Genomic DNA, 21,853 nt, shown 5'->3' with positions numbered 1-21,853 from the left:
CAAAACAATAGACAGGAAGTTCCCTCTATATAACCCCTTCCATACAGGAAGAAACTCAGTTTTTGTAGCAAGCAGTGAAGATCCCAGACAAGAGGGGAGGGATCTCTGTGTCCCGCGATGCACTTCAAGAAATGGATTTTACAGGTAAGTTGTAGGAAAAATCCAATTTTCTTTATCGTACATCACGGGACACAGAGCAGGCCATAATAATGACTATCTTGGATGTCCTAAAGCAATGCCCTTGAGGGGAGGGGGGGGGGGAAACACAGTAATCCCAAGACCGCCCCCATAAAAAAAAGGATCTATACTGCTGCTTGTAGCACACTATAGCTAAATTGAGCCCCCTCTCGAGCTCTAACATCCACCTGGTAGAACCTAGTGAATGTATGTACTGGAGACCAAGTAGCAGCCTTGCAAATCTGAGCCATAAACACTTGATGATGCACTGCCCATGAAACACTTACCCTTTTGGTAGAGTGCACCTTTAACCTAAAGGGTGGGACCTAACCCTTTAAACCATACGCCTGAACAATGACCTGACCAATCCATTTAGAAATAGTCTAATTTGTTGCTGTCTGGCCTCTCTTAGGCCCTTCTGGCAGGACAAAAAAAGCATCAGTGCTCCGAATTAGTGCTGACATTTTCAAATAGACCTTGACTGCCCGTACTGCGTCGAGAGAATGTATTAATTTTTCTTCTGTGGTTTGAGGATTCGGAAAAAAGGAAGGCAGAGTGATATCCTGGTTTAGATGAAAACTGGAAACCACTTTAGGGAAAAAGGCTGGATGGGGACGCAAGACAACTCTGTCCTGGTGCAGGACCAAAAATGGCTCCTTGCAAGAAAGGGCTGCTAATTCTGGCACCCTTCTAGCCAAGGTTACAGCAACCAAAAAAAAAAGCAAATTTCCTTACCAAGAGAACCAAGAGAATATGCCTGATTGGCTCAAATGGTTGCTTCTGTTACACAGAGAGCACAAGATTTAGGTCCCAGGGACATAAGGGCGGGTTGACCGGCGGAACCATGCGAATCACACCTTGCAGAAATGCTCACACCAACAATTGTGTCGCTATCGGTCTCTGAAAGAAAATAGATAATAGGGCTAAGACCTTTGTAAACACCCGGGGAGCCTTGGCTAGGCCGAATGGCAAGGCCATAAACTAAAAAAGACACTACCCCGCTGTGAAACGCAGAAACTTTTGATGGGGCCTGAAAATTGGCACATGCAGGTATGCATCTTTGATTTCTACTGATGCCAAAATTTCTCCATCCTTCAGAGAAACTATCACTGAATGAACTGACTCCATGTGGAAGGACCGAACGATCAAAAACTGGTTCAGAGTTTTGAGATCCAAAATGGTTCTCACCTCGCCGTTTGGTTTTGGCACCGTAAATAGATTTGAGTAAAAACCTGTGAACCTTTCACTGGTCGGAACCTCCACAATCACACCCTGTACCCACAAGCATTCTAGGGCCTGGAACAAGGAATGGACTTGTGGGAACATTTGAACCTAGAAACTGTGAGGGAGTGAGGGAACTCCCGAAACTCTATGTTGTATCCCTGAGCCACCACGGACTAGACCCACCTGTCCTGTACTACCTATTTCCAAGCCTCTGAGAATTGAAGAAGCCTTCCCCCCACCCGTGTGAGTGGGGGCGTATAAAGCAGACTTGGAGCCTGTCTTGGCAGGCCTCTGGACCCAGGGTTTTTTCTGACCCTGACTCTGAGGTCTCCTAAACTCTGATGGCTGTGGCCGTCAAAACTGTTTGGAAGACAACATATTAGGAGGCACAGGAACACTAGGGACCTTAAAAGATGGATTTTTATTCCTTCTTTTTTTTTTCCAAACAGCGAGTTTATTGAAAAACAAGTGCAGTACAAACAGGATAGCAATGAAAAAAAGCAGTACGGTTAACAGCCAACATCATAAATCGTGTACAACAATACAGGCATTTCACTTCAAACAATCATCATGACATGTGAGGAACATATGCATCTGGTATGTTAGGTACAGTCCATTCATGCCCGGTAGCAAATATTGATGCAATGGTATGAGGACATGCGAACTCAGGGCCCAGTGTGGCAACAGCCATATCCTGGACAATCCTATACATTGGTGTCCGGGCAACTCACCCATCTGTCCCAGATCTTATCGAACTTGGCAGGATTCCCCCTATGCTTATAAAGTAGTTTGTGGAAGGGGACAATGGTGTTAACCTCCCGTAGCCATGCACTAAAAGTTGGAGGGTCACTACGCATCCATGTCCTGGCTATTAATTTCCTGGCCACAAACAGCGTCTCCTGCAGAAAGATAGTCATGAATTTGTTCATCTCCCCGTCCGGATAAACACCAAGGAGACACTGCCTGGGGTCCAGTTGTATAGGAGAACCCATCTTATCGTGAAGAAAGGCCACCACCTGTTGCCAGTACCCTCCAATACGAGGACAGCTCCAAAGTAGGTGGAAAAAGGTGCCCGCATCCGCCTTGCAAAGTGGACAGTCAGGGTTCGGGTCAGAGTGGAACCTGGACAGTTTGATAGGTGTGAGGTAGGCCTGATGGATAATAAACGTTTGGGTAAGTCTATCCGACAATTTCGGTGACACCTGCCGACAGGTCTCCAGCGCCTCTCCCCATTCCTCATCCTCTATAGGCCCTACCTCCCTAGTCCAGCGGTCCTTCAGGCCATATGCTATCACAGTAGATGAGGGCTTGTGCAGCTCGGTGTAAAACAGGGAAATTAAGTGAGAAGGTTCCTGGCATTTGATCAGGTCTAGTAGCAACACAGAGTCCAGGCTCGGCGGAGCCCCGGAGAACTGGGCGCGGAACGCATGGGTCAGTTGTAAATACCTATAGTACATGTGGGCAGGGAGGGAGAACTGTTCTCGCAGGTCGGAGAAAGACCTCAGGGTACCCCCCGCCATTATATGTCTCAACAGGAACACACCCCGCCCGCTCCACAAAGAGGAGTCAGGCAGTGAGCAGAACTCCTGAAGAGACCTATTGTGCCACAGTGGGGTGGAGTCATGAAGGGAAGGGCCCTGGAGCCTGTGCATCACCACCTCCCAAACCCGGCTGTAATGGAAGAGCAAGGACGCAGGGTCCATTTGCTCCACCGCTCCCCGTGTACCTCGTAATATGGCAGTCAGTGGGTCCTGGGAGTGATGAGTCCACGCCGGGCACAACAAGATCAGGAACCTATCTCTATCAGTCTTGTCAATATGAAACATCTGGGAGAGCTGCGATGCCAGATAGTAAAGGTTGAAATCCGGAAGCGCCAGACCCCCCAGATCTGTTGGGTTTTTAAGCTTCCTCCATGAGATCTTATGCCTGCTCGATCCCCAGACAAAGGCCTTGAGGAGCGACTCCAGTTGTTTGAAATGTTTCAGGGCTAGATATACTGGGGAGTGCCACACAGCATATAATACTTTGGGGAGGAGAACCATTTTGATCAAATTTACTTGACCCATGACCCCCAGGGGCAGTTTGGACCATACCTGAATTTTGGATTTTATCAGAGGGAACAGAGGCTGGATGTTGTCCGTGACATAGTCCCGCGGGTTCTTTGTCACCTGTACCCCCAGATATTTAAACCGGGGGACACATTTAAGGAACGGGTTCGCAGGAGTCACTGCTGAAGGGGCAACGTCTATAGGGAGTACTTGTGTTTTATCCCAATTGATCTGGAGGCCGGAGAATCTCCCGAAGCGTTCAATAAGGAAAAGGGCTGACTGCAGGGAGTTATTCGGGTCCTCCAGATAAAGCAGGGTATCATCTGCATACATGCTGATCTTTTCCGTGAGGGAGCCTCTACGGAAGCCACGGATATCAGGGTGGTCCCTAATGGCAATTGCTAGAGGTTCCGCCGCCAGGGCATAGAGCAGGGGGGACAAGGGACACCCCTGACGGGTGCCCCTGGAAAGGGAAAACTCAGACAAGGTCCATCCGTTAGCCAGGACCTTTGCGACCGGCGCACTGTATAGTAGCTGAACCCACCTCGTGAATTTAGGTCCAAAGCCATATCTCCCGAGGCATGCCCACAAGAAGGGCCACTCAACCGAATCGAAAGCTTTGGCCGTGTCCAGTGTCACCACAACCCTCCTCCCTGAATTGTCATGATCGGCTTGAAGGTTCATGAAGAGGCGACGCAGATTAAAAGAAGTGTTCCTACCCGGCATAAAACCTGCCTGATCAGGGTGGATGAGGGTCAGTATAACTTGATTGAGGCGGATAGACAGAATTTTAGCAAGGATTTTCACATCTACCTGGAAGAGGGAGATGGGGCGATAAGATTCCGGAAGGTGGGGATCTTTACCTGGCTTAGGGATAAGAACTATCAGCGCCTCTCTCATTGTCGGGGGAGCTCTCGGTCTTCAAAGAATTGGTTAAAAAGTGCCAGGAGCTTGGGTAAAAGGAGCTCCGAGTATTGGGCATAAAATTCCACTGGGAGTCCATCTAGCCCCGGGGACTTCGATCTAGGGAACCTGGACACAGCCTCCGCAATCTCATGCTCGGTGAGTGGCGCCTCCAACAATGCCACTTGTTCGGGTGACAACTGCGGAAAATGGACCGTCTGTAGAAAAGAGTGCATGTCCGAAGCTGGTCAGCTGGGGCACGAGAGGTATAAAGGTCACTGAAAAAAGTGCAGAACCTGTCCGCAACCTGTGGGGGGTCGGTCAGGGGAGCGCCACAATCAGTCGTCAGGGAGATTACAACCGGGGGCGGTCCTCACAATGAACTAGGTAAGCAAGAAGCTTTCCCGCACGTTCGCCATGAGCGAACAGTCGTTGCCTCTGAAAGAATAATTTCGTCTTCGCTCGTTCATACTCTAACTGGGACACCAGCTTGGATGTCAGCTTGTATTGTGATTCATTGGCCTGAGACGGGTCCGCCAAATAAGCGCTCTCGGCCGAGGCGAGGTTGGCCGTTGCCCGGGAGTAGGCCGCCGCCGAGTCTGCCTTAATAGCCTTGACTCGAGACTGCAGGGTGGTTCTGGCGTGCAACTTGAAGGCTTCCCACACGGCCCCCGAGGAGGCAGTGCGGTCGTTGTCTGCGAAGAACTGACACCAGGAGTCTGCAAGCCCGCCGTCCTCAGCCAGCAGGGTCAACCACGCCGGGTTGAGCCTTCATGTCAGCGGCGGCCGACTGTGGGGCAAAGACAACACCACCCAATAAGGACAGTGATCCGACAGAGATCTAGGGGAAAACCCAGCCTTAAGTAATCTAGGGAGCAGGGGCCGGGACACCAGTATCAGGTCAATTCTAGACATAGTATGATGGGAGGCCGAGAAACAGGAGAACGATCGCTGGGAGGGGTACAGTGCACGCCACGTGTCCTGAAGACCAAAACTATCCATCATCCTGGCAAATCTAGTGCCGCCGACCGTGGCCCGTGGCTGGAGTGCGGTACCTAGTCTATCCAGGGTGGGATCTAGGACATTGTTGAAGTCACCGACCCACACAGCCGGCAAGGCCGGGTGCTGAGCCATAAAGGTAAAGCCCTCCAGCAAGACAGAGCCACAGAACGGAGGAGGTATATAATAAGCCAGTATGAGCATAGGTTCACCAAATATAGAGACCCGTAGAAAAATATATCTACCATGAGGGTCGACATGAGACTCCAGAAGCTGAAAATGAATGGGCTTCGCCACCAATACAGCCACTCCTCGGGAATGGGAGGTGTAAGCCGAGTGGTAGACCCACCCCACCCATGGGCGTTTGAGTGACAGCTGCATACCGCCATCAAGATGCGTCTCGACTAATACCAATATGTCCGCCCGCAGCTGCTTGAGAGTGTTAAATATGGCCGTCCTCTTAATCTTATCCCTCATACCCCGTAGGTTCCACGTTGAAATTTTCAAGGTGGCCGTACCCATTGAACCAGACAAACAAATATTTGAGCTCCCGGGATCCCAGTCACAGCCTCGCTACCCAGTAAAGGACAGCTGTAGACAGGGAGCCACAGAGGGCACATCATGGTCATGATAAAATACACGAGTGGTACCTTAGTGAAAACATCAATAACATGTCCGTACTTGTATATACAAAATTGTTGTACTAACTGCAAAACTTCAGCCCCCCACCCTGCCCTGCACCATCCCCAACTCGTGCGGGCTTGGATCCCCAAAAAAACCAACAAAAATAGAGTCCCTGAGACAGTCTTAACACAGCATAAGGACCAAAAAAAGGAGGATTGCAGGGTCCATTCGCCCGTCAAACACAGCCCCCCGAAAGGCGCTGTGCACAGAGGGACGGCACGACCAGTTACAAACAGGGGCATACTGAAGGGTAGAAAAAAATGAAACAGGGAACATACACCTGATACTACAGGTGCAAGGGGCGAAAAAAAATTCGCTGGGCAGCACAGTCCGTGAGAGATGTCCGCTCCGCAGGAGGCGCAGACGGAAGAAATAAAAATGAGGAGAAAAGGCAAATGGAACATAGGAAGGAAAAAAAGGAGATGAAGGGGAGAAAAAAAAAAACAAAAACAAAAAAGGGGCAAACTTGGTGTTGCAACGCTCCGCCGGAACATGCGTCTGATCATGGGTCCGCTGGCAAAAACTGGGTAATCGCCGGGCGGCGATAATGAATCTTGACAGCAGACCGGTGGCTCACCGAGGGAGGCCAGATAGCAGACCTAGTCCACAGGAGAAAGTTGACATGAAGAGAGTAGACAGTTCCAAGGATGCGATTTAGGATACTCCACACAGGAAGATTCCAGGCAGTAGACAGGTCAGTTCATAGCAGCCAGGTATCAACACAGGGGATAGTCGGGTAGAGAAGTCAGCGACCCCCTCATCCGTGGGCTTCAAGGTGCTCCAGCTAGGTGATGACAGACTCTGGGTCCTCAAAAAAGTGCACCCTGTCTTCTCCTTCCACCCTGAGGCGAGCCGGGAACATCATGGCATATTTCAAGTTCTTAATACGCAGTCTGCGTTTGGCCTCCTGGAAACTTTTACGCCGCCTCTGAACCTCCGCAGAAAAATCCGGGAAGACCGCAACCCTTCCATTTCCCATCGGTATGTTCCCCTTCACCCGTGCCAGTCGCAGGATAGCGTCCCTGTCCTTGTAGTTTAGGAACTTTGCTATGAATGTGAGAGGCGGTGCTCCCTGTGGCGGCGGGCGGCCCGACAAACGGTGGGCACGTTCCACCACAAAAGTGGGTGATAGGGAGTCTCTACCATAGGTTTGGATCAACAGGTTTTCAAGGTAGGAGGTAGGATCAGCGCCCTCTGATCCCTCAGGCAAGCCGATAAACCGTAAGTTGCAGCGCCGCAGCCTGTTCTCCATATCGTCTTGCTTCTGTAGGATTTGATGTACTTGCTGCTGCAGCCTGTCTGTGGTGTTCTGCAGGGGGGGGAGGGAGTCCTCAAGCCCGCTGATCCTGTGCTCAGATTCAGTGACACGCTCCCTAAGTTTCTGCATGTCTTGCCTGATTAGGGATATGTCCACCTTGACCTCCTCGATCTTAGCGGTGAGGGTCGTCTGGCAGACCGATATCGCTTCAAGCACCCTGGCAGTGTCCTGTCCCGCCGCCGCTCCTGCCTCGTGTTCCTGGGCAGCGCCATTTTGGGATGTAGTGTCCTTCTCCTGGCGGCGGAATCTATCAAGTTTTGCCACCGTTTCCGCGGGTTTTTTCGGCGGGGACATGTCGCCGCGGGTGCCCGGAAGGTAGGTGAGTGTAATCGGGGTGTTCAACGGCCGTGGGACCCCAGGATATTCAGGTAAGGATATCGATCCGGCGGAGCTCACTTCACCAGCGTCTCACTTTATGCTGCGCCAGGCCATGCCCCCTTTTATTCGTTCTTTTAACAGGCAACAGCCCACTCTTTCCACCTGAAATCTTTTGGATATATTTATCCAGATCCTCACCAAATAGATGTTCCCCATAGAATGGGAATCCCATCAGTAACTTCTTACATGGCAATTCTGCCTACCCAGTCTTCAGCCACAAGACCCTGCTCATGTGTACTGAGAGAAGTGCAAAGCGAGACACCTGTTGAATGGAACCTTTGAGAGAATCTGTTGCAAAAGACAAGGCACAAGGAAGTTCCGCCAGTTCCTAAGTAGTTTCCCCTTGGGTAGGCAGGTTCCTAGCCAACCCCTTAAATTGATCTTTTAAGGACTGGCAAATTCCTATTGCCGCTACTGCTGTCTGAAACGCTGACCCAGCAACGGCAAATTAGGCTTTTAGTAATTGTCAACCAGACAGGTTAAATTTTTATTCACAGAAGAAATAGCAGCGTCCACCAAAGGCATACACCACTTTCTTTTGAACTTTTCCTCCATAGGATATATCAAGGAAATCCTTTTTGGAGGCATAAACACCCTATCAGGGTGATTGCAATGCGCAAACACCAGCTATTCCAGTAGAGGGTGTAAAAGAAAAGCCTGGGAACTCTGCTGAGGGCGTAAGGAGCCCAATGAAGAGAAGGAGGCTTCTGATACCTCCAAGGGAGGCAATTTAATACCAGCCTGGACCATTTCGGTAAGAGATTGAATCAGCAACTTTTGAGAGTGAGATGCTGAAAATGGCTCCTCAGAGCCTGACTCCTCTGAAGAGGAATCTCCAGCCTGCCCCTCTTCCAGGTCGTTCACAGCTACTTTCTCAATATCCTCTACCCACTTTAACCCATGGGTCGCCCCTCAGGCCTGAGTGTCCAGGTGCTCAGCCAGATCCCTGCTGGGCTCGGACTCAGGAGGGGCAGATTTATCCAAATTCTTTCCCCCCTGCGATACAGAGGCAATCATTGTGGCTATTTTACCCTCCAAACTAGCCAAGGCAGATGCCAAGTCATCCTTTGTGACATAGGATGAGGCAGAAGCATTGGAAGTAGCAACAATACCTGACAAGCATAACAGCTGAGATTGGCCAGTTGCTTCAGGCCTTTCAGGGGAAGATAACAGAGCAGGAATAAGACTGGGACCCTCCAATCCTTATGGTGGAGAACTTGCTCCCCTTCCTGCTGCCCCCCCCCCAAAGTCACGCAATTTTTTACAGCGTTTTGTGCCGCAAAGCAATGCCTATTACATTTTTCTGTTTGCGTCCCCCAAAAAATTTTGAGCATCAGCCGCCACTGTTCGGCAAGTACCAAAAAAAAATATCTGTACTTGTAAAAAAAAAAAGGTATAGCTGCATCCCTATTTTATATCCCCACTGGCCACAATCAGGCCCACATAAAGTCTGAAGGATGGTAAGCTGGCCCTACATTTAGAAGGTTTGGAGACCTCTATATTAGATGAAAAGTAGCCTGTTTTTGCAGGCAATATTATAATTATACAGTATATTAATTATATTATATACTATTATAATTATACACTGCTCAAAAAATTAAAGCAGTGAAAACACATCAGATCTCAATGGGAAAAAATATTGTGCTTATGATACGGATGCCACATTGTTTGATGGAAATGAAAATGATTAACCTGCAGAGGGCTGAATTCAAAGACACCCTAAAAATCGAAGTGAAAAAATGATGCAGCAGGCTAGTCCATTTTGATGAAATTTAATTGAAGCAACTAAAAATGGTTTGTATGGCCCTCATGAGCTTGTATGCATGCCTGACAATGTCGGGGCATGCTCCTTTTAAGATCTGTGAAAAGCACAGGGCGCCAGTGGTGGACCTGCCAATTCTGGTGTTCAATGGCAAATGCCAATCGAGCTCCACAGTTCCGGGCAATGAGCACAGGGCCCACTAGAGGTCATGAAGTCTGCTCTGATTGTTTGGTCAGAGACATTCACAACAGTGTCCTACTGGAGATTTGTTTTGTAGGTCTCTAGCAGTGCTCATCCTGTTCCTCCTTGCACAAAGGAGCAGATACCGGTCCTGCTGATGGGTTAAGGACCTTTTTTGGCCCTGTCCATCTCTCCTAGAGTAACTGCCTGTCTCCTGGTATCGCCTCCATGCTCTTGAAACTGTGCTGGGAGACACAGCAAACCTTCCGGCAATGGCACATATTGATGTGCCATCCTGGAGGAGTTGTACTGCCTGTGCAACCTCTATAGAGTCCAGGTATCGCCTCATGCTACCAGTAGTGACACTGACCCTAGCCAAATGCAAAACTAGTGAAAAACAGTCAGAAAAGATGAGTTGGGAAAAAATTTCAGTGGCCTCCACCGGTAAAACCATTCTGTTTTGGAGATCGTCTCATTGTTGCCCATCTAGTGCCCCTATAATTTCATTAACCCCAAAGCATCTGAAACTGATTAACCACCCCCTCTGCTACTTAACTGACCAGATCAATATCCCAGGAGTCTACTTGACTTGATGCTATACTCTGATTAAAAAGTGTTCCTTTAATTTTTTTGAGCAGTATATTTGATTGTATAGCCAACCAGTGCAGAGAAGTAGTGAAGAGAATACAGCTGACTGTAATTACAGCTTCAGACAGTCTTGCAGCTCTTCTCCGTAAACCTTGTACTTTCTTTCTGCTTACATGAAGAATTTACAGTAGAATGAAAAATAAAAAGTGAAATAGAATTACAAATGTGATTTGGTGCTGAGAAATACCTTGAAACAATTGAATCAGTATATTAAAACATCTCTCCAACAGCATCAGAATCACTTTAACTAATTTATATTACTATAAGTAAGCATACGTGTTCTGTATGTAAGTGTGTAAGTACACCAGGATTCAGGAAGAATTACAAAATTGTCTTAAATTTCCATTACATTTTTATTTCCATTGTCCATAAATTTGTTTCTCTTAATGCAAGCCTTCAACCTCTAGGTCATCTGGTGCACAGCTGGGTGACCACCGTCTTGCATGATTTGTCTTTGTAGTATTGGTGTAAGAGCTAAAAATCATCAGATCAAACTCTTTTTCAGACAAGGAATAACTTTGAAAGCACTCGGCAGGAAATGGATCGACTAATGCAGAGGATGAAAGCTGCAGACCAAGATTACAGACCGCCCGGTCAGCGGACAATGGAGGGATATTTATACGTCCAGGAAAAAAGTGAGTCTCACAGGTGTAGCTCTGTGGCTTCCTTCATGAGCTTGGTTTTTCATTTCTGCCAAACTGAAAATGGGTTAGTGACTTGAAATATCACTCACACAGCTACATAGAAATATTTTAAAAAATACTTCCATTACACCCAGGATTTTGGCAGGCTCTATTAGTACTTACCTTACACCCAGGCTTTTGGTAGGCCCACCTAGATTAGGGTCATGTCAATCATGGGCATCCGCAGATAGGGGCAAGGGGGGGCAAATGCCCCCCCTGGAATCTCAACTTCCCCTTTCAAGTGGTTGTTAAGCCACTTTATACCATCCTGTTTGGTCTGTTTAATAATCCTGTGTGCCCCTGTGTCTGTGTTTTGAAAAAAAATAAGCCCATCTTTACCAGTTTTCAGAGGGCCGAGCGTCGCTCACGTGACCCGTCGGCTCTCTCCTCTTCCCATCTGACAGGTGCCTTCAGTGGGCGGGGCCGAGGATTCCTCACTGATGTCATTCAGGAGGGGGAGAGGAGGAGAGAGGTGGCGGGTCACATGAGCGATGAGTGGTGCTCTGAAAACTTGTAAAGAATGGCTTATTTTTATAAAACACAGACACAGGGGCACACAGGATTATTAAACCGACTGTGGACAGGATATGAAACTTTAAATGAAACTACAGCAGCAGGAGGGGAGGGGGGAGGGGGGGCACTGACACAGGAACAGACAGGCAGGGAGGGAAGGGGGAGAGAGGACAAAGGAGGACAGGAGGGCTGCAGATGACGGAGGCACGTAAACTGACCACAGTGTCAGGGCTCAGCAGCCATGGTATACCGTGGTCAGTTTACAGAGGGGAGGACAAAACCATACAGGATCAGCCAGGTATTTTAGGTGATTGAAGGGGCAAAATTACACAGCAAAGCACTGTGCTGTATAACATGCTTTAAGGGAACAGGATCAATATATATATATTTTTTAGGCTAACAAATGCTTTAAAATAAATGCTGCCTTTTGCTCTTTACAAATAAATACTCAAAATAAGTAAAATGACTAAGCCCCTCCCCTTCATGACATTGTTGAAAAGGGGCGGAGCATGTGTGACCTTATAATGATGCCCCCCCCCCTGAAAAAAGTTCTGCGGACGCCCATGATGTCAATGGTTCTTCTCACTGGATCCTGGGAAAGCTGAGGAATCCAGAGAATGCGCTCCTGCAAAGCAGTGGAGTAGGGATGAGTTTAGGCGTGTTCGGATCCTAGTCTGAACCCACCTGAACAAACCTACCAGGAAGCTGACACTGTACTGGGCATTCCCCACCCTGCAGCCACACGTGTACACTTTGAAAAACACCCCCGTAGAATTTTTAGCCGCGGCCATCTTGAGTAAGGGAAAGATGATTTAGCTCAGGCATTCAAGCAGGAGGGTGTGCTTAGCTGAGAAAACCCCTCCTCTCATCCTCCAGATGTTAGAAAAATGCCAGCGAAGACTCCTGGGACGTATGACCTCATTTAAGCTTGGGTCAGAAACCAGGAAGCCATTGAAGATATGCTAGAAACATAATACCTAGTACCTACGTTGAGAAAATTGGATGAAAAATGCCGCTTTCGAACAGATCATATGATAATTTGATCGTTACTACACAGCTTTTAAGAACAGAACATGACAGTTCATGCAAATTTATCCAAAGGGACAAGCGTGAAAAATGTTCTCGTACGATACCAGAACTAATGATTTTCCTTTAATCCGTACAGTATTTGTCCGAAAAAAATTAAGTGACCAAGACCGTGCATTCTCTGAAATGAAAGAATACATTACAATACAATACAACAAATTACATCACTTCTGAAGTTGTATTCTGTCATATGGGAATTTTCGGAATTTGCGTAATCATTATTTTCAAACTAAGACTAGCATGCAAATGCAAAAAAAACGAACAATCATTTTTCTGCTATTCTCATCATGTGTTTGAGGCCTAAAGATTAATAATTATTGTTGATTGAAAGAGTTTTGTTCCTCTTTAAAGTTGACTGGTACAAACATTTAGCATTTATCAGTTAGGTGTCTCTTAAAGCGGAGTTCCAGCCATTTACTCACCTGTCCAACGGTCCAGCGATGCGGCCGCCGGAAGCCTCGATCCTCTCCCTCGGCGCCGGCATCACTGCTGTGGGCACCCGGCTGTTACAGTTTGCGGCTTCACAGCCGGGTACCCACTGCGCATGCGCGAGTCGCGCTGCAAGCCGTGATTGGCCGGCAATCTTCTGGGACCTCTGACGTGTCCCAGAAGATTGCAGGGAGGGAGGGGGAGAGGAGAACTTCCGCTCAGGGCGCCGCGGCGCTCCGAGCGGAAGTGGGAGCGGGTACCTGTCAAAACTAGGTACCCGCTCCCCCCCCCAAAAAATGACATGCCAAATGTGGCATGTCGGGGGGTCAGGACTCCCTAAAGCGGAAGTTCCACTTTTGGGTGGAACTCCGCTTTAACCACTTACCGACCGCTCGCCTCAGATATACTGCGGCAGGCTGGCTCGGCTGCGTGAATTGCTGTACCCATATGTCACTCCTCAGGAGCGAGCGTAGGGGTGTCCGGTGTGTGGGGCAATTTGTGAGAGGGAAAGCTGATTTGTGGGGCCAGCCGCCGCCACTGCTGCCGGGCACCCGCGATCGCTCCCCGAGAAGACAAAATTGCGGTCTGCCATTGTAAACACAGACAGTTGTTCTGTTAGCAGTCAACACAGGGCTCCTGTGTTCTTCCTGCTTAGGATCACAGGTCCCTGTGTTGATTCCATAAGCCCACCCCCCTCACAGTTAGAAAACACCCCCTAGGCATACATTTAACCTTTTGATCGCCCATGGGTTAACCCCTTCCCTGCCAATGTCATTATTACAGTAACAGTGCATATTTTTATCACTGATTACTGTAGTAATGTCACTGGTCCCCCAAAAACTATCAAAAATGTCAGTTAGGTGTCCAATCTGTCTGAGGCAATGTCGCAGTCCCGCTAAAAATCGCTGATCACCGCCATTACTATTAAAAAAAAAATTACATAAATCTTTCCTCTAGTTTTTAGACGCGATAAATTTTGAGCAAACCAATCAATATACAATACATTGTATACAATATACAAATATGTGGCAGAATACAAATTGACCTAAAATGATGAAAACATTTGATTTATAATTTTTTTTTTTATTGGGAATGTTATATTGCAAAAAGAAAAAATCTTGTTTTTTTTTTTTCAACATTTTTGCTCTTTTTTTGATTATAGCACAAAAAATAAAAATTGCAGAGGTGATCAAATACCACCAAAAGAAAGCTCTATTTATGGGGGAAAAAAGGACATCAATTTTATTTGGGAACAGCGTTACGCGACTGCGCAATTGTCGGTCAAATAACGCAGTGCCGAATCGCAAACAATGGCCTGGTCATTAAGGGGGTAAAACCTTCCGGTCCTTAAGTGGCTAATCGATGTCTTTCATCCCTTTATTTACAGACAGGTAAATGGTACATTTCCATGGCTGGTTAATGTTTGCTGTAAGCTATGGAAAGTGAACGGCACGAGGAAACATTGCCTATACCAGTACGGCTCAGCATGATCGGCTCCAGGCTTTGCAGAGGGTGTTCAGCATGTTAACACATTCCTTTTATTTTTCTGTGTCTCATTTACATCTTACAAGCCATGCAATTACTGCGTCCTCTGCTCCTATTAATGGCTTACTGTGTTTTCTGATGGCATGCATTGCTGAAGGTTAAGCTTCCTTGTGAAATAGCTGTAACATTTTTTTCAATTAAAATTCATCACAATCTAATGCCAGTACAGTAAACCATGACCAAAAAAAAAACCAGGAGATAAGCATACTGGTATTTATTGCTCTGAGCTAGAGCAAAAATCTAACCAAACCCTGAAATACACAATTAATAATTGCTATATGGGAATGGGTGTACCTCAGAAAATAGACGTATCTTTGTAAAGCCAACCCTGATATACACTTAATAGCCACTTTATTAGGTACACCTTTCTAGTACACAGTTTGACCCCCTTTTGCCTTCAGAACTTCTTTATTTCTTCATGGCATAGATTCAACAAGGTGTTGGAAACATTCCTCAGAGATTTTGGTCCATACTGACATGATAGCATCACACAGTAGCTACAGATTGTCGGCTGCACATCCATGATGCGAATCTCCCGTTCCACCACATCCCAAAAGTGCTCTATTGGATTGAGATCTGGTGACTGTAGAGGCCATTGGAGTACAGTGACCTCATTGTCATGTTCAAGAAACCAGTGGTGAGATGATTTGAGCTTTGTGACTTGGTGCATTATCCTGCTGGTAGGAGCCATCAGAAGATGGGGACACTGCAGTCATAAAGTGATGACATGGTCAGCAACAATACTCAGGTAGGCCGTGGCTTTTTAAACAATGCTCAATTGGTATTAAGGGGCCCAAGATGTGCCAATAAAAATATTGTCAGCCGCATAGGTTGTCATTACAACACAGCCGACCGTCGGCTATGGATGCCGGTACCGGGGTGATGCCTCTAGCTGCAGGCATCACTCTGGTACAAGCACTTTCCAAAATATCGGCAATATCGGTCACCTTGGTGGCCAATTCTGATATATCGGGGAAAGTGCAGATCAGCCTTCGATATATCGGCTTTGTCAATAATCGGTCGATCTCTAATCCAATGCAATTTATTTCAGATAACTGCAGTACAGAGCATGTTTTTACAGTCTTTTGAAGTGTAAGAAGACAATGACCTTCCTAAGCCCTGTCTTTGCGAAGTACTAACAATGACTGAGGGAACATGGAAGAAACTGGGAAGGTCTCCTTCAATAGTGCAAAGTCCCTTGCGGCTGCCAGCATCTTCTACCTGGCTTCTCGGCTTCTTCCGGATGCTGGGATGCTGTTGTCTTCATTGGCCGGAGCGGGATGATGTCACTCTCGCGCAAGAGTTCATTCATGTCAGCACAAAGAATCTGTGCAGGAAAGTAAACTGTGTAAACAGTGTACATTCTTTAGAAGACTGTCAGCAGGCATCTCTCTTCTGCAATAACAAAAAAAGAAAAAGAAAAACCCTGCTTGCTTGCATTTTGTTAAATTTACACTTTAGGCCCCTTTCACACAGGTGGACCGTTCAGATCCGCCCAAAAAAAAATTACAGGCAGATCTGAACGGTCCGCTGACGTCCGATCCGTCAAATCTGGACGGATGGAAACCCTATTTTCCATCCATCCAGTGGATCAGATTGGATGGGATCGGATGAGAACGGACAGACGGTCCGTTCCAATCTGATTCCCCCATAGAGATGTATGGGGACCTGACAGCTCTGTCTCCGCACACAGAGCAGAGGTGGAGCTGTCATCCTCCTGCTCAGCGGGGGATCGGCAGATTGATCCCCGCTGAGAAAAACGGATGCCACCTGACGGAATCCGTGTGTGAAAGGGCCTTTAGTTCTGCTTTAACGGGGCAGGGGGAACAGAGGAAGATAACGATCATCTAAAGTGGATGTAAAGGTGAAAGGTTTTTTACCTTAATGCATTCTCTGCATTAGGGTAAAAAAAAAAACCTTTCCACGTCAGCTCCCCCCAGCCCTCCTTTAAATACTTACTTGTGCTTGATCCCAGTCCAGCATGTGCCCGTCTGCAGCAGTGCTACTCTCCTGTCCACTCCACTTTTTTCACAGGAGGCTCAGCAGTAGGGAGAGCCATTGGCTCCTGCTGCTGTCAATCAAATCTTGAGAGCGGGGGGCGGGCGGGGCTGAGCCGCACTGTGTGTGTCAATAGACACACACAGTGCTGCCCTGGGATCAATCCAGCACGAGTGCCCCCCCCCCCCCCTAGCAAGTGGCTTGTTATGGGAGCACTTGGAAGGAATAAGGAGCCAAGAGCGCCGGCAGGAGGCCCCAGAAGACGAGGATTGGGTCGGCTCTGTACGAAACCATTGCACAGAGCAGGTGAGTATGACATTTAAAAAAAAAAAAACCTTAACAATCTCTTTGAGTAATCAAGGTGTAGTGTCCCAAAACCTCCACTAAATGTCAGCATACTACAGAACAATAGTAACCTGATGCAGTTCAATACAACACAGAAAACATTCATATAAGTGGGAAAGAATAGATATGTATAAATATATGGCAGTATACTCATACAGATCACAATGAGAAGGGACTAAAGCAATTAAAATTGCTGCAATCCGTACATAGCACAGTAAAGCCTTCTTAGAAAAGAAGGTATTTATATTTCTCGTTCCATCATTTTTCACCAAAAATAAGAGAACTAATTCAGAATGAAGAGTGGAGCCACACAAATTATTCCTTTACATAGCATTGGTCAGATGCACATGCCGGTTTGCTGGTATAGAGTGCAAATATAGCTTTTTCATCCTAGTAATATAATTATAATATTTTGGTTCTATAACATTATGGCTATACTGTATTTGCTCTTTACACCAGTGACTCTGAATGTGCACCTGGCTAATGGATTGTAAAGGAGTGAGTTGTATGGCGCTGCTCATTGTCCTAAAATGAAAAATAATTCTCTTTTTCGGGATATGGGATATTTGGAGATGGCCTCTTCCTGTTCCAACATGACTGCGCACCAATGCACAAAGCAAGCTCCATAAAGACATGGATAAGCGAGTTTGGGGTGGAGGAACTTGACTGGCCTGTACAGAGTCCTAACCTTAACCCGATAGATCACTTTTCGGATGAATTAGAGCGGAGACTGTGAGCCAGGCCTTCTCGTCCAACATCAGTGCCTGACCTCACAATAGCGCTCCTGTAAAAATTGTCAAACATTCCCATAGACACACTCCGAAACCTTGTGGACAGCCTTCCCAGAAGAGTTGAAGCTGGTATAGCTGCAATGGGTGGGCCAATTCAATATTGAACCTTACAGACTAAGACTGGGATGCCATTAAAGTTCATGTGTGTGTGTAAAGATAGGCTTGCTAATACTTTTGGTAATATAGTGTGTGTGTGTATATATATACAGTGGGTACGGAAAGTATTCAGACCCCCTTAAATTTTTCACTCTTTGTTATATTGCAGCCATTTGCTAAAATCATTTAACCACCTTGGCGGTAATCCCGAGCGTGACTCGGGGTGGATTTTTCATTGCAGGAGCGGTAACCCCGAGTCACGCTCGGGGTGGATTGCAGAGAGCGCAGCGGTGTTCTCTTACCTTATCCTGGCGATCCAGCGGTGATCTCTCATTGCTGAGATCGCCAGCCGAGAGTCCCGCCGCTCCTCCGTCCCTCCGTCGGTACGATCACTTCCTAGTTCCGTTCCCTGCAGCAGCAATGCTGCATGGGAGCGGAACTAGGGAGGGAAATTAAAAAAAAAAAACGTTGCACAAAACACAAAACACATTTTATATTATATATATATATATATATATATATATGCATATATATATATATATATATATATATATATATATATATATATATATATATATATATATATACCGGTGTGTATATATGTATATATATATATATATATATATATATATATATATATATATATGCATATATATATATATATATGCATATATATATATATATGTGTGTGTATATATATATATATATATATATATATATGCACACACACACATATATATATATAAAATTATATTATTGATTCAATTATAATTCATGCGTTATATATTATATATATATATATATATATATATATATATATATATATATATATATATATATATACACATACACACACACATATATCTATATATAATATATAATGCATGAATTATAATCTAATCAATAATATAATTTTATTATATATATTATATATTAAATAATAAAATTATATTATTGATTCGATTATAATTCATGCGTTTGTGTTTCAAAATTATCACATCTGGGATGTCTACTAGAGTCTTGTTTTGGTCAGGTTTAAGTCAGTAATTACTAAGAATTGTAGGCCTATAATACATAACGCCAAATTTCCATGAAAACAATTGTACCGCTTTTGGTATGTAATTCCTGACATAATCATACCGCCAGGGAGGTTAAGTTCATTCTTCTTCCTCATGAATGTACACATAGCACCCCATACTGACAGAAAAACACAGAATTGTTGACATTGTTGCAGATTTATTAAAAAAGAAAAACTGAAATATCACATGGTCCTAAGTATTCAGACCCTTTGCTGTGACACTCATATATTTAACTCAGGTGCATTTAACCCAAAATGAAAATGTCCAAATTAGCCATTTTCCCTCCCCGGTGTCATGTGACTCGTTAGTGTTACAAGGTCTCAGGTGTGAATGGGCAGCAGGTGTGTTAAATTTGGTGTTATCGCTCTCACTCTCTCATACTGGTCACTGAAAGTTCAACATGGCATCTCGTGGCAAAGAACTCTCTGAGGATCTGAAAAAAGAATTGTTGCTCTACATAAAGATGGCCTAGGCTATAAGAAGATTGCCAAGACTCTGAGATTGAGCTGCAGCATGGTGGCCAAAACCATACAGCAGTTTAACAGGACAGGTTCCACTCAGAACAGGCCTCACCATGGTCGAACAAAGGAGTTGAGTGCATGTGCTCAGCGTCATATCCAGAGGATGTCTTTAGGAAAATAGAAGTATGAATGCTGCCAGCATTGCTGCAGAGGTTGAAGGGGTGGGGGGTCAGCCTGTCAGTGCTCAGACCATACGCCGCACACTACATCAAATTGGCTGTCGTCCCAGAAGGAAGCCTCTTCTAAAGATGATGCACAAGAAAACCTGCTCCATGCTCCATGACCAAGAGGGTTAAGGCAGTGCTGGGAAATAATGGTGGCCACACAAAATATTGACACTTTGGGCCCAATTTGGACATTTCCACATTAGGGGTGTACTCACTTTTGTTGCCAGCGGTTTAGACATTAATGGCTGTGTGTTGAGTTCTTTTGAGGGGGCAGCAAATATACACTGTTATACAAGCTGTACACTCACTACTTTACATTGTAGTAAAGTGTCATTTCTTCAGTGTTGTCACATGAAAAGATATAATAAAATATTTACAAAAAGGTGAGGGGTGTACTCACTTTTGTGAGATACTGTATATATATATATATTACAGTAAAACCTTGGACTGCGAGCATAATTCGTTCAGTAAACATGCTTGTAATCCAAAGCATTCTTATATCAAAGCAAATCTCCCCATAGGAAATAATGGAAACTCAGGTGATTCGTTCCACAACCATTTACTTATAAGTCTTTCAGGTTATATTCCATATAAAAAGATTTAGCAATGTGATTGGTTGTGTACCCATAAAATGTCCATCCACAAATGGCGCCTCCACAAGGGGACTAGAAGCAAAAACCAGCAGTGCTCATGGAGCACAGTGTGGAAGGAATGACGTTGAAGGCAGTGCGGAGGACGGTCTATGTGGACAGCTTTACCCCGGATGCCTGCATATTTAGATGTGCCTGCTTTATTCATCAACCATGTGAGTTGCTAAATGTTGAACCTTCATTAACCACTTGCTGACCGCTCACGTTGACCGTACTGCGGCAAAGTGGCTCGTTATCGTCCATCGACGTAGACCTATGTCGCTGGACTCCTCCCCCAGCAGGCGGCGCTCGCCGCTGTTTTCTGTCACAGCGGGAGTCGGGCCAGGGGAGGAGTAGCGGCAATCGCCGCTGCTCTTCCCCGATCGTCGGGGAATCGAGTCTGGAGATCCGCCCGCTTGTGTAAACAAAGCGGGCGGATCTCCTAAGTGACAAGGAGTGACAGATTGCAGGGTTCAGCTTGGCTGAACATGCGATCTGTCCTTGTGTCACTCCCCCCCCACACGTTAGTAAGCACCAGGCATACATTAACCCCTCCCTCTCCAAGAAAATTAACCCCTTCCCTGCCAGTGTCATTTTTACAGTAAGGCTCCATGTACACGGGACGCTGGAAATGGCCGTTTAGGAGCAGTTGGGCGTTTTTTTCAGAAGCCCCAGGTCGTTTACAGTCATTTGCAGGCAGTTGCGTTCAGGGACTTTTTTTAGAACGCAATTATTTGCGTTGGAACTTGTGTTTCCCGGCGTTTCAAACGCACAAACGCGTCCGAACGCGTCTGAACGCGTCCGAACGCGATGACCCGCGTTTAGCGTTCGCGTTTTTCCATTTTAAAGGGGAATAATTTTTTTTTTACCTCTAGGAACGGTTCTAAACGCAAACGACCGCAAACGCCGCTAAACGCGGGTACAAACGCGACCGAACGGACGTTTCAAACGTCCTAAAAATTCCAGCATTCAAAAGGACTTTTAACAACGTCCCATGTACATGGAGCCAACAGTGCATATGTATAGCACTGATTACTGTAGTAATGTCACTGGTACCCCCAAAAGTTTCAAAAGTGTCAGTCAAGGGTCCGATCTGTCCGCCGCAATGTCTCAGTCCCGCAAAAAAAAATCGCAGATTGCCACCATTACGTGTTAAAAAAAAACCCACCAAAAATGACAGAAATCTTTCCCTTAGTTAGTTAGTAAACGAAATAACTTTTGCGCAAACCAATCAAAATACGCTTATTGTGATTTTTTTTACCAAACCTAGGTAGCAGAAAACGAATTTTTGTCCAAAAATTTAAAAAAATTTTGATTTTTACATTCTTTTGGGGGGGAATTTTATATAAAAAAATGTTAAAAATATTGTTATTTTTTCAAAATAAACGCTCTTTTTTTGTTTATAGCGCAAAAAGTAAAAATCGCACAGGCGATCAAATACCACCAAAAGAAAGCTCTGTTTTTGGAAAAAAAGGACGTACATTTCTTTTGGGTACGGCGTCGCACGACCGTGCAATTGTCAGTTAAAGTCGCACAGCGCCGAATCGCAAAAAGTGGCCTGGACGTAAGACAGCAAAATCCTCCGGTGGTAAAGTGGTTAAATGTAATCATATTGCTACACTTAGGCGCATTGCCATCTTAAGAGCCTTA

General features: G+C 45.9%; 1 protein-coding gene across 1 annotated transcript in view; it reads left to right on the top strand.

The window, feature by feature from the left end:
* Positions 1-21,853, top strand: part of ARHGAP42 (Rho GTPase activating protein 42) — a 531,819-nt gene that overhangs the window by 424,582 nt on the left and 85,384 nt on the right. The window contains exon 8 of the mRNA XM_082244686.1: positions 10,827-10,956. Within this exon, the coding sequence (XP_082100812.1) occupies positions 10,827-10,956 (130 nt within the window). The remainder of the gene's footprint in view (positions 1-10,826; positions 10,957-21,853) is intronic.

This window comes from Pelophylax lessonae, assembly GCF_965119305.1.
Source record: "Pelophylax lessonae genome assembly, chromosome: 2".
Classification (NCBI taxonomy): domain Eukaryota; kingdom Metazoa; phylum Chordata; class Amphibia; order Anura; family Ranidae; genus Pelophylax; species Pelophylax lessonae.
This window is presented reverse-complemented; position numbering and strand designations above follow the sequence as displayed.